The sequence below is a fragment of the Etheostoma cragini genome, chromosome 4 (assembly GCF_013103735.1).
Source record: "Etheostoma cragini isolate CJK2018 chromosome 4, CSU_Ecrag_1.0, whole genome shotgun sequence".
NCBI classification, from domain to species: Eukaryota; Metazoa; Chordata; class Actinopteri; order Perciformes; family Percidae; genus Etheostoma; species Etheostoma cragini.
Window position 1 is genome coordinate 28606631 of NC_048410.1, and position 13134 is coordinate 28619764.

The 13134-nt window shown below is 41.1% G+C and overlaps 1 protein-coding gene across 2 annotated transcripts in view; it reads right to left on the bottom strand.

Moving 5' to 3' along the window:
• Nucleotides 1-12767, bottom strand: part of alpl (alkaline phosphatase, biomineralization associated) — a 25123-nt gene extending 12356 nt beyond the window's left edge. Inside the window, exons 1-5 of one of the 2 annotated variants that reach the window (XM_034870037.1) lie at nucleotides 12583-12767; nucleotides 6094-6259; nucleotides 5193-5312; nucleotides 4073-4188; nucleotides 2422-2596 (exon numbers count right to left, since the gene is read on the bottom strand). In XM_034870037.1, coding sequence (XP_034725928.1) covers nucleotides 2422-2596; nucleotides 4073-4188; nucleotides 5193-5312; nucleotides 6094-6166 — 484 coding nt within the window. In that variant the 5' untranslated portion in view covers nucleotides 6167-6259; nucleotides 12583-12767. Of the gene's footprint in view, nucleotides 1-2421; nucleotides 2597-4072; nucleotides 4189-5192; nucleotides 5313-6093; nucleotides 6260-10740; nucleotides 11035-12582 lie in introns of those variants that run through there. The other variant, XM_034870038.1, reaches the window with a different exon arrangement.
• Nucleotides 12768-13134: the final 367 nt, after the last annotated feature.

The window sequence follows — 13134 nt, forward strand, 5'->3', positions numbered from 1 at the left end:
CCCCCCCCCCCCCCCCCCCCGCTGCATGTCGTTCCCCCTCTCTCTTCCCTGTCCTGTCAAATAAAGGCTTACAAATTGACGGACTGAACCTATCCTTTAATCCAGGGATCTTCAACAAGGGGACTGGGGGGTCCTCAGAGTCAATGTGGGGGGGCTCCAGGTTATTGTCCATTTTTGACCTTTTTTACATTTTTTACATGAATTCAACTTAAAATTAGCAAAAATAAACCCCCACTGTTTACTGGCCTATAGTCAAGGGTCAAGGCAGTCACTAAGACCGTCTACAGATGTGTGCCACATGTATGTTTAACATTAAAACGTGATTTATGAAATCATGTCAACAATTATTAGGCTATTTAAATAGCTTGGGATTCTATGCAAAAAAGCATATGAATAAAGGCTTTAGGTCGCCCCAAATGTTGTTGTAGGCCCAGTTTCATATGCAACTTAATTCCATACAATATATATATGTAGTAGGGGGTCCTTGATCCAGCTCTCTTTCAGTTAAGGGGTCCTCGGCTTAAAAAAACATTGAAGACCCCTGCTTTAATAATGTGAAATCCTCCGGTTGCTCCCTATGCTCTATATATACTGTCCACTGCTCCTAATACTTAGGATGGGTTCAAATGCAGTAATAAATGTCAGTACTTTGTGTGTATGTGACAAATAAGAATACATTTTGTTTAAGAATTTGTAAATCGTGAGAAAACATCCCAGTCTGCCTCTTCTCTGTCTCTGTCTGTCTTTCTCTTTCTCTCTTTGTCTCGCCCCCAACCGGTCGAGGCAGATCCCCCCCCCCACCCTGAGCCATGGTTCTGCCTCTTAAAGGAGGCTTGTCCTTGCCTCTGTGGCCTAGTGCTTGCTCTTGGTGGGAACTGTTGGGTTTCTGTAAATAGAATCTAGAGTATCGTCTAGACCTGCTCTTTTATGAAAAGCGCTGTGATGTAACTGTTGTTGTGATTTAGCGCTATATAAATAAAATTGAATTGGATGTAAAAAGTCAAACTTTAAAAGGCAAAAAACCCAAGCAGGGGCCGTCTTGTAAAACGACCTGATAAAAATCCCTTTTCACATTTCTATTTGCTCTGTGCCAGATGTCAGCTGCTGCCCGCCGTGTTCCCTGTGAAATGATTGGATTTCTTATTATCTGAGGCCCCTGAACCCACACTCCCTCTGTCCCTCTCCTTTTACATCCCCACCACCGCCTTTTGAAAATCCATCCTCCACACCCCTTGTCCGTGTCTTGTGTTCCACAATAAACAGATTACATAATGCCGTATCTGTTGTGGTTTGGGGTTTAGTTTTGGGTTCTTTGCCCCCTTTTTGGTTCTGTTGTCCTGTCTTGTGTTTTGTCTTGTGTTGTCTCGTGTTCCCCTGGGTGTCTGTTTGTTCTGTTTCCTGTTTTATTTTGAAGTCGTGTTTTTGTCTCATCCTGTCTTTAGTTCTACTTCCTGTGTTTTCCCGCTCTTGTGATTACCTGATGTTTTCCACCTGGTTCCCAGCCCTCTCGTCACCTGTCTCTCGTTACCTCATTACCTTGTGTATTTAATATCTGTCCTTCCCTTGTCTCCTGACAAATCATTTAGTCCTGTAGGTTTGTCCTGTCAATATGTGCATGTCAGTTGTCCTGCCAGCGTCTCAAGTTGTCCTACTTGTTTCCCCACTGGACGTCTTCCCCGCCATGGCTTTCCATGTGTGTTTTCCTCCCCTTGAGTTTTTCTAGTACTTCGGTTTTAGTTTTTCCCTGTTTCTTAGATTTCGTCTTTTTGCTTGGACTCTGTTTTGCCTTTTGTGGAAATTAACCCTTTTGAACCCTCTTCCGCCTGCCTGCCCCTCTCTACATTTGGGTCCTCCATTCCTGACACTGTCACAGTATCCTTGAAGGGAAAAAATCTGTTTGAACGATTAAGCCAAGAAACACATTAAACTATTTCCACGTTACCCTACTGAGTTCCCCCGTTTCCTTAAACCCTTGTTCACATTTGACTTTATGTTGGTTATGGCTTTATGGATACTGCTTTGAACTGATCATTGAGATTGAAGCCACTTTTAAACCCATGTGCCAATGGTTTTATATGTAGTAACAACTCTACAAACAACTTGCAATACAACCTGCTCTAAGGATAACTTCAGTTCAAAGGGAGAAGAGCCAAAAAACGGGGAAAAGCAGAGTGGAAAAACACGTCTTAAAAAGCATGACTTTCCAGAGCACTTCAAAGTCTTTTCTTTGAGCGCTCTAGACACCCCGGGGAGCATTTCCACATCCCATAAACACAGCATTTAACTACAACCACAAGGTTTCCTTGGACATCAAACGCATCGTGATTAAATTGATTGCAACCATCTGAAAATTACATTTCTGCGTTCCTGTAGACAAAGAAATGTCTGTAAAGAAACTTATGTGGATTAATGTGACTCTACCTGCTTCCTTAGCCCATCTGAGGATGGAGGTGACCTCGTTGCCCTGTGTGCTGTTACACTGGGATCGGACAGCAGCTGCACTCACGCCCACCGTGCCCTCATTGGCCTTGACCCCGCAGAGGTAAGCTGTGGCGGTGCCAGCACTGTCTGGCACCTGTGCGTTAGTGTTGTACGTCTGCAGAGTTCACATATCAAACAGGATCATTGATAGTTGTTCTAATAGGCTCGGGATCGGGGGTTTGCCTGATGTAATTAGTTTGGACATGTCTCCAACTGGACTGGTGCTTCTCCTACATTAGCAGTATGTCAAAATGCTGAGTTAAAGGATAAAACTGGCTTTGTAATCAATTCAAGCAAATCCCCAAAAAAGACCAAAAACAATATTTTATCTTGAACCCATCTGTGGCTTTCAGCCTCAGTTTCATTGGTTCCTTTTGAAGATTTACAATATGTACCACATTCATATGGTTTATATACTGTATAAAGTTGGGCACGGTAGTTTGAAGCCTGTGTTACATAATTTCCCATTTTTTGGGATCAATAAATATCTATCTATCTATTTTCAGCCACGTATTAACATGCATCAATGTTTTTTGATGGTTTTCAGACTAAACATGCATTTTACATTCTTGACCTTGGGCTTTGGGAAATAGTAATAACTTTTACTATTTTATTCCATTCTATAGACTAAGTGATTAATCACTAATGAAAATAATCGTTAGTTGCAGCACTATTACACTATAAGAGCAGGACGGTTTTCATTTCCCTAGATAATGGTTGTGTTTGAAATTGCATACCAGGACTGTAGTACTCAAGTCCGGTCTTGGACTCGAGTCCGGACTTGAGTCCGTTTTTCTATGGTCTCGGACTTGTCTCATACTCGCTAGTATTTGGACTCTGACTCGGCCACTGGTCTTGTCAAATGCGCTTTTTTGTCTCAACCACGTCCAGGTGTCTTTATTATGTTGATATTAATATTTTGTTGATAATAAAAAGGAACCCAAATGTATTTTCTTCATACTGTCATGCAGAAGACCTTTTTTTCCTGTCCTGGATTCAGCCTTGACTCGGACTCGAACCTCTAAACCCCGTTGAGGATAATTTGGTTTTGTCAACCATATTATTTCTCATGTATTTACAGATGAGCACATTTTGCACTTTCAATCTGATTGATGCTACTTTTTAATCTCATGATAAAATTATATTTGTAATCAGTATTCAGGACAAGTTATAAATGCCCACTTCAATAACTATTGTGTTTTTAATAGTTGGCCCATAGTTTTATGGCACCATAAATTAAACTATATCAGGCTTTGGCTGCACAGACAGCACTTATTAGTAGGATGAAGTAATTGTTTGTTTTAGTCTTTTTATGGGATTAGTTGGGAGTATTAAAAATATAGAATATCACCAACATGGTTAATTTAAGACCATTGTTTCCCATGATTCATGAGGTATAAATAATCAAATTGCTCTATGATTTCTGGCAGTCTTTTTATCAAATGTGTAACATAATACACAGCCAGTGGGACGTGATACAATGAACGACCTTGATTCCAGTCACAGCCTTGTCAGGAAGCCATTAATAGCCCCGGCGAGATCGATACACTGTGCCATATTGTATACAAATATAATAATAACCGAGTCAGACCTTGGCCAATGACACAAAAGGGAACTTGTCCATCTCCAGCTGCGTCTCTTCTCCACTCTGTCCGTTCAGCTGACCCTTCAGTATTCGAGCGGCCGTCACCGTGGGAACGCCCATCCCTAAGCACCAAAAGCAGGTCGACCGTTAGACAGCATTAGATTTCCCTCAGGGCAGGAAAGAAAGCGACTGCACATGCATGAGAAACACACTTTCATCCACTGCTGTGCTCAATGTGCTACATATAGTTGCTTTCTTTGACATGGTAGAACAAGATGTACTGCAGTTATATAAATATATTCTTAGATCAGAATTACTTCAAAAACAGATACTTTTAAGGTCAAAGAAAGATCTCTTTAGTTACTCTGTAACATGAAGGATAATCCTTTTCCATGATTTTTTATCGGTTTGGTCTGGCAGGACACTACATCTTTCTTGTGCACAGGATGAAAAACAACGGTTTTGATTTGCCCCAGGTCTAGTTTGCTCGCTTACAGTAACGTTGGAGACTGCCATGCATAATCAAAGTCTGTACGTAACACAAAACCTGAAGCTTAAAGGAACACACAGGAAAAGGTCTATGTGCAGCTGAGGCTCGTTTCTTTAACAGAATCATGGGATTTTCCCGGTAAAAAGTAGACAATGTCTGGAAACCATTTTCCAGTTAGGTAATCATTCCCTGTAGTGTCACATCAACATTTTTTTTTTTTGACAAAGTTGGTGCCTGGGACTCTCTAACTACACCAACATGATCGTGCATGCAGCAGTGCCCAAGAATGTCATGTTGTGCCCATAGTCCAAACAGAGAGCACATGCCAGATGGAGAGTAACCATTTTTGTGTGCCAGTGATCTGGTGGCGGCAGAGTTGTTTAGTTTGTCTATCTGTGCTATTAAATCCCTATCATCATTAAATGTTTCAGTGGAAAACCTAAAAAAAAACAAATGCCATTCATTTTCTGCTGGATCCTTGTATCTATTCAAAATGTCAAAAGGGAAAAGTGTCTTTCCTGATGAGGTAACTGCAATTTGAATCCTTCTGCAGTAAAGTTACCTTCCAGCTTTAAGTGGATTTACACATTATTTTGAAGGACATTTCATAATTTGCAAAATGATTTTGTGGCTTACCATCTCCGAGGAAGAGGATGAGATTCTTTGCTTTGTTTTTATTGAGATTTTGCAGCGTCAAAGCGTTCTTCAGGGTCCGCTGGGCCCATGTGTTCCAGTACTTGGGATCCTTCTCCTGTTCTGTGTATGGAAATAAGAAATTCTGGTTGCTTACCACAATGGGAGGTTAGTCAGAAAATGAAAAATGTCAGTTATGATATTCTGTTTCCCATCATGTATGACAAAGAAAAGGATCGGATCCTCACATTTAAAAGCTCGGACCAGCAAATGTGTCAACATTTTTTCTTTAAAATGATTACAATATATGGATATTGAGTCATTTCAGCTCTAATTGTCACCAAATAATCTTAAAGCAGTTACAAATCCACAAGTTTAGAATCCATATTCCACAAATTTGATTAAGTTCACCTATTCTTATCAAATGTGACGGCAGAGGTTTTTACCCCACAAATGCACATCCATCTCCTACAGAGCAGCCGGGTGGCCATTTTTTAGAAAAAATGTATTTAAACAACTAAATTCCTTCTTTTTTTTCCTAGCACCGCCACGGGAAATCTATTTGGACACATAAACCTCCTTCAAAGGGTCCCAAACATTCACCTACAAGCTTGAAAACCCTCCAGTGTGTGTTGAACATTGCATTCCAGATAGCAGCCGGGTGGCCTTTTTTTTTTTTTTTTTTTTTGAGAAAATGTATTTAAACAATTGAATTCCTGTTATTTTCCTTGCGGTGCCACAGGAAATCTAGTTGTAAACATAAACTTCCTTCAAAGGATCCCGAACATTCTCCAACAAAATGAAAACCCAACAGCGTGTGTTGAACATTTCATTACAGATAGCTAGACATTTAGTAGTAGTTATGTTGTTTTTCGCCGCAACTGACTGACAGCAACAAACTTACCTGGGAATTTTGGCTTTCCCAAACTTCCCGGCATCAGACAGGCGCATATGATGAGCAGGGCTGTCACCTTCATGTTGTCGTCTCAGTGTGGCTGACGCGTTCCTCCAGACAGCCTTAACATGCCACTTTGAGAAGCCGAGGAAGCCTGCGTGCAGTCGCCTCACAGCTGGAGGGAGAAGAACCAACACACACACATACTAGTAATTAAGTGTGTGTCATCTTGTCACACACTGACATACTGGCTTAATGCATATTTACTCTGTCAGCTCTATTCAGTATTTGCTCATGCTTTACCGCTTCAAATATCCACTCCTTGTACTCTAAGTGACCCAAACACAGAAGTCACAGGCTTGTCCTGTTGAACTGGCAAATCCACTTTGTCATGTGGGACCTTAACCGAAATGATGAAGCTAAGGGGTTTTACTTCTGAATCACTTTTTTCTGGCTTGTCAGTTACTGGCGGTTTGTTTTTTGTTACTATATTTATCTTCAATTTGTATAATTCTTGCACTGTTTTGCTTTTTAATCACCTTCCATTTGCACTACTTAACTTACTACATACTCTATTACAGTGACAGCTGTCTGTAGTCGTTCTGGTGGCCTGACCTTCACATAGCTTATGTGTTTTTATTCTTTATTCCCGTGTGTATTGTTCTGTCTGTCGGCTCTATCCATCTATATCTATATCTGTGTATTTATTCTGTGTAGAAGTAAAAATCCTGGCTGACCTTTGCTCTCTGCTTTTGCAGACTGTGGGAATCTCATCTAGCCTGTTAAGAAATAAAAGGAGCTGCTTTTCCTGACATTTCTGGGAAAGGACAATCTGACCTGATAAATATGAAAGAAAAGCACCGGACCGGGAAAATAATTGGGCTGACTTTCATGAACAAAAAAGGCAGAGAGCAAATTAAATGCTGTGTGTAAGATGTATTTTGGAGAAAAGATAAAACTGGGAGTGGGAGTGTGATGCCATGGCCACACAACCAGCTTAAGAGCAGCACTTATATTTTTCCTTAGGTTTAGTTGATAGGTTTGTTTATACATCTTCGTTTGTTGCAACCATTTATTCAGTTACAAATAACTTACAGGACACTTGTTTCATTTCACATGCATCATACTTTATTTGATTTAGACAAAAGTATCTTTTAGCATGCGCACGCTATTAGTTACTTTTGGATGGCCATGCTGTTACATAACCGGCTTTTCTTTTGAGCTTACCAGTTGGATTCCACACCCGGGAGGGATTCAGGTCTGATGGCTTACAAGGGGTGGCACTTGCAGAAAGAGCAGCTTTATAGGGGAGGTGGCCTAATTGGACACTACCACTGGTTGATACGCCTGGGGGGTAGGTTTATTCTCGCTGTAGGTATTCTGGGGTTTAGATTGTATACAAAGTAATTTTTGTTGAGTTAAGATACGTAAAAGTATATGTTATTTGGAATGCATTTTTAGGTGGGTTTGTCATTATTTATTTCTGAAGTTAGTTTGCAGTTATTGCATGTCTCCCCCTGTTTGTTTAAATTGGTCTGATCAGCCAATATATAAGTCCCCTTTGTTTCTTTGTTAGGAGGTCAATTGTATTTTTTGAGTCTCTTATGTTCAAAGCCTTAGTTATTGTCTGATTATTTGACCTCTTTTAAGGTCCCAGAACTTTATCTTTATTTTGTTGTTACTATTTTTGGGAAGCAAAAACTCTTACTTTTGAATTTCTCTTGTGACTCCTCATGCTAACTGCTGGGTCCCTCACAGGGAGATTGAGGTATTTGTGCGACCTCGGTTTAACAATGGTTTGAGGAACCAAGGAGACCTGGATTACATCCAACTGATGACAGCACCACAAAGAAGACGGGACATGGCTTCTGTCCCGCAATACCACTGAAGATGATTTCTGAAGATTTTTTTTTGCTGTTTTGTTGTTCAAATCCCAGCTCTTTTCTAGTTCAGGCTGTCCTGTCCAGTCCAACTCCCTCCGAGAACTGCCAAGGAAATAACCCCAATCTTCGCCTGTTTACGCCTCATATCAGCCACACACACAAAAACTCATCTGTGTACCACATACACCTATTTTTCCTATTTTCTCATAGGCGCGCATATTGTTATTGGAAGCTTACACTCATCTCCTCCCTGGCGTATTTCAACATGTTTTTTCCACTTACCTCCTCTCACATACATCATGTTCACATGCTCTCATAATCACTTAATAATCCCTTTTAAAAATCATAATGTCCTTCATTCTGTTTTACAGTAATAGTTACCACTTTAAGTTGATTACATGGTAATTGTTACATTGTAACATATCACATATTGTACTCTACGTAATCAGTTGAAAAGTACTTATTAATTTTGTATTGGTTACCTTAAGGATTATACTCATTTATGTTATTCAGTTGGAAAGTAGGCCTACCCTTAAACCCTGATGAGCTCTGTGTTTACATTTGTCCCCTCAGACCCTGTAGTCAGAGTGTCATGATCTCAACTTACTTGACACTCTCTCTCTATCTATCTATCTTTCTTTCCATCTATCTATTAGGGCTGCACAATTGAACAAATTTTAATCGCAGAGGACAGAGTAACGGGAGGAAACTTCAACAGATAGCAGTTGGTTATACGTCGGTCTCAAGGTTTACCAGTTTACCAGTAAATGCAACATTTTGTCCCGTCTGTGTTTTTCAGACAACAGTCGCGACCAGTGCTAGTCGGTGCTTGTAAGCGTCTGTTAGCTCACAGCGCTGTAGGGTACTAGTTAGCGTCTGTTGGCTCACAGGGCTCTAGGGTGCTAGTTAGCGTCTGTTAGCTCACAGGGCTCTAGGGTGCTAGTTAGTGTCTGTTAGCTCACAGGGCTGTAGGGTGCTAGTTAGTGTCTGTTAGCTCACAGGGCTGTAGGGTGCTAGTTAGCGTCTGTTAGCTCACAGGGCTCTGGGGTGATAGTTAGCGTCTGTTAGCTCACAGGGCTCTAGGGGGCTTGTTAGCGTCTGTTAGCTCACAGGGCTCTAGGGTGCTAGTTAGCGTCTGTTAGCTCAAGGGGCTCTAGGGCGTGAGTAATATTTTTGCTCTAGGACCTAACATCCTTGCATCCGCTGCAAAGTTGTTTATATCGATATGGTTTACTTTTACGTTATATGACCCATTTCTTTTGTAAAGCTGCGTCGCCGGTCCACACTTTTTTGTGAACAAATGTTGTACACAGATGTATAATGTTAATTATGAGGGGCAAACCTGTATTTGTACCAGTGTTTCCGCGGGTAACTCTGCTATCGCGGCGGCCACGGCAAAAAATAAAATAGTTATTGAATGCAACTAACTTCAGTTTGTAGAGTAATAGCGTGTGAGAAGGAGCCTGCTGGACCTTCAAGAGATGTGACCCATGGCCAAAATATCATAGTTCATCAAAATGCAGCGCAGTGACGATACAGACATTTCATACACACGACGTGTGTAACTGCGCTGACCCCCATTTGACCCGTGCTGGACCCATCAATGATGAGTCAGCCGTCTCTCTGTGAGTAGCACTCCCTTTCTCTCCCTAGCTCTTTAAATCAGTTATTGTGGAAAACAAGTGAAGGAGCTTTCTCAAAGATACATTTAAAAAAATATATATATCCTACGCTATTTATTTCAGATTTTCATTTACATGTGTAAATGCAGCTGTATGTCTCTACAACATACAACTTCAACATAAGAAAAATGTAGCATAATATCGATGTGAAAGCAGTCATAAATAGCCTATGTGACAATAAAATAGGTTTTGGTTAAAATCAACAAATACTAGTGATAATTAATCGTGATCTCAATATTTATCAAAATAATCGTGATTATCATTTTCGCCATAATCGTGCAGCCCTACTATCTATCTATCTATCTATCTCTCTCTCTATCTATCGCATAGGCTTTCTAAATAAAGAAGGCTGAAGAATGCCTGTTTTCATGTCATCAAAGATATTTTCATGTGTTATGTGTAACCTGGTCTTTGTAAAACAAAAGTACCGGGGTCGTCAGGCTTTGCAGCCGAATTGGTTGGTAAAGTTAAGCTGGAGGCCTCCCTATGAATGTAAGTAGTCACAACAGGGGCCGTATGGGTCCTGGCCAGTCAGGCTTTCATCTGGAATTATTCACACCCTCCTCCCTGTGCTTACACTCAAGGTCCTTTTAATGGGATTGAGCTCCATAGCACTGAGAGGTTTAAGGGCCATAACAAAGCCGATTAGCCTACAGTAACAGCGAATAATTGACTGGACACGTCCACCCCGTAGAGGTCAATCCATTAGAGAAAAAAAAACTCACCATACTTTTATTGCAAAAATAATCATTCACCTGTTCAATTCTGACTTTTTAAGTATGGACAAGGTTGTGGGCAGACATCTTTACAACCATTATGTTCCAATTTGCAGGATAAGTACAGCATTATTGCACACAACACACAGACTACAACAGCACATGACTCCAACACCTTTGGAGTCCTTTTTGTACTGACTATAGTAAAACGGCTTATAAAGACAAGTTTGTCAAACTTGCTCAGACTGGGAACTGTGCCGGGCTCCATCTGGTTTCTGAAAAACAGACAAGTCTGAACGAAAACAAAACTCCAGCCAGGAAGGAGTTCATATGATAACAGGGTTCAGTATTAATCAAAGATGACATGCCTGTGGCGTGTTGCTTACGGTTCCTCGGACGCGTCAGCGCTCATTAAAAGCGACCAGGTCCACCCAGGGGCAGGGAACCAGCCAGTCTGCAGCAAAAGTAGCAAAGCAATGCCATCACGGCCACCAGCAGGACGCCAGACAGGACAGTGGTCAGTATCACGTGGAATCCCACCTCAGTCATGATGTCACAGAGCGCTTGGCTGCTTCCATGTATCCAGCTTGTGTCAAATGGGGTGAAGTTCCCAGCAGCAAACAACTTTGCCAACTGAGCTCCTTCCTGAGCTGCAGTTAAAGCCTGAGGCAAGTCCCACAGGCACTTAAATGTGTCACTTCAGCAGGTAGCAGCTGTAAAGCATGGATTAGGCTGCCAAATATGATCAGGGATGCAGGGCTGATAGACGAGAGGCTCACCTCCTTAAAATAATATCAACACTAACATTTAACATTCCCTGGTTGGGTTATCTTCTCTCTCTGTTCACTCAAATTAGATAGATAGATAGATAGATAGATAGACTGTAAAACTTTTCACTGTAAATTTACAGTAATATACTGGTAGCGGCTTCCCCAGTAAACTACTATTTATTTACACTAAGCATACTGTAGTATACTATTTAAGACTCCACTGCACTGCAATTAACAGTAAATACCTGTAATCTGCAAGATTCTGCAGATAGTGCTGCAATATTATTTTCTCCCAGAATGCATTGCCACTTACAGTATGATCCTGTATAATATCAAAACAGGAAGATACTGTGAGATTTTAGCTGTAAATTTACATTAAAGGTTTACAGTGTAGATAGATAGATAGATAGGTTGCTATGCAACAGTATTGGTGGTAATTATCAAGGTACAGCATGCTAGTGCAAAAAGTACAATGGTTGATGTACCAGTGCGAGCAAGTCCAGTTCAAGTTCGGTCCAGTGCCTGCAGAGCCACACAGGGTAGTTATGTGGGAATTTGTTGCCAGGGGGTTGGGTGGGGGGGGCCTAGCAAGGGGAGTTATGTGTTTTGGCTGCAGTTGGAAAGAAGCTGTTTTCTGAATCTAGACCCAGTTGCCAGTTTTCAGGCAACTTGGTTTGCTTCTCACACCAGGCTAAATCTCCCAAAGTCTTGTATGCACACAGAATAACTAACAATAAATCTGGATCTCACACTGAAACAAGGGGGATATCTTACTTATTTTGTTTCTCATCACATATGTCACTAAGTGGGACTATTTAACTAAATAAAAGATAATGATTGAATAATCAATGTGTCAAAAACGTAAAGGGCTGTGTCTATTTAAAGTAGAACCTCCAAACGTTGAAATATACTGTACGTATATGCAAATGTCCATGCCACATTTGACATTCTGTCCCCAAAATAAGATGTAAATAGGGATAAAATGGCATTTTACTGCAAACTCTTTTACATTAAAGAGGTGATGTGCAGGGAAACCCATGACTCCATTTCACTTCTATAATCTACTGCCTAAATTACAGTAGATTATATACCATCACGTTGCTTTCACAAAGTACAACATTAAATAATTTGAATGTTAAATGAATGAATGAATTAGCCTTCAACTGCAGGCTAGCCTACTACTGAATCCCATCGAGGACCAGCACTTAATCCGGGTGTAAACACAGCTGATCTCGGTGAAACACCCAGAAAAAAACTCTTTTAAATCTTTTAAAACCCAAGCTGGGTTATTTGGCATTGCATCAGAACAAGGATAGACAGGCAGTAATATTCAGAGCAGATTCTGAGAGGAAAGATGCACACAAAATATGAACTACTAGTCCGACAGCAACCTGTATCTCTGTTAAAAAAAGAAAGAAAGAAAAAGTTGTGTTGTTGTTTGACTTACTGGATGCGCCGGGACGCGGATCTATGTCCAAATGTGCGCGCAGTCCATTCAATCTTTCCCCTGGAAACGTGGGTCCGTGTCGCTGCTTGCAGTTGTTTTTATGAGGCCACAGTTGTTCGATTGTGGCTCTGGGGCTCTGAGAATAGCGGTCTGTATCCCGAGCGGGAGGAGAAGGGAAAAAAAACCTTAGAAATAGCGATGCCATGCTGCTGCTGGGTGGAGATGGACCGAGAGCTCCACCTGTCTGACGACCGATGCATTGCGTCAAGGACAGAGTCCATCATGCTGGACCGTTTGACCCTCATGTTGTCCTCATGTTGTCTTCATGTTGTCCTCATGTTGCCCTCATGTTGTCTTCATGTTGTCTTCATGTTGTCTTCATGTTGTCCTCATGTTGCCCTCATGTTGTCTTCATGTTGTCCTCATGTTGCCCTCATGTTGTCTTCGTGTTGTCTTCATGTTGCCTTCATGTTGTCCTCATGTTGTCTTCATGTTGTCCTCATGTTGTCTTCATGTTGCCTTCATGTTGTCCTCATGTTGTCTTCATGTTGT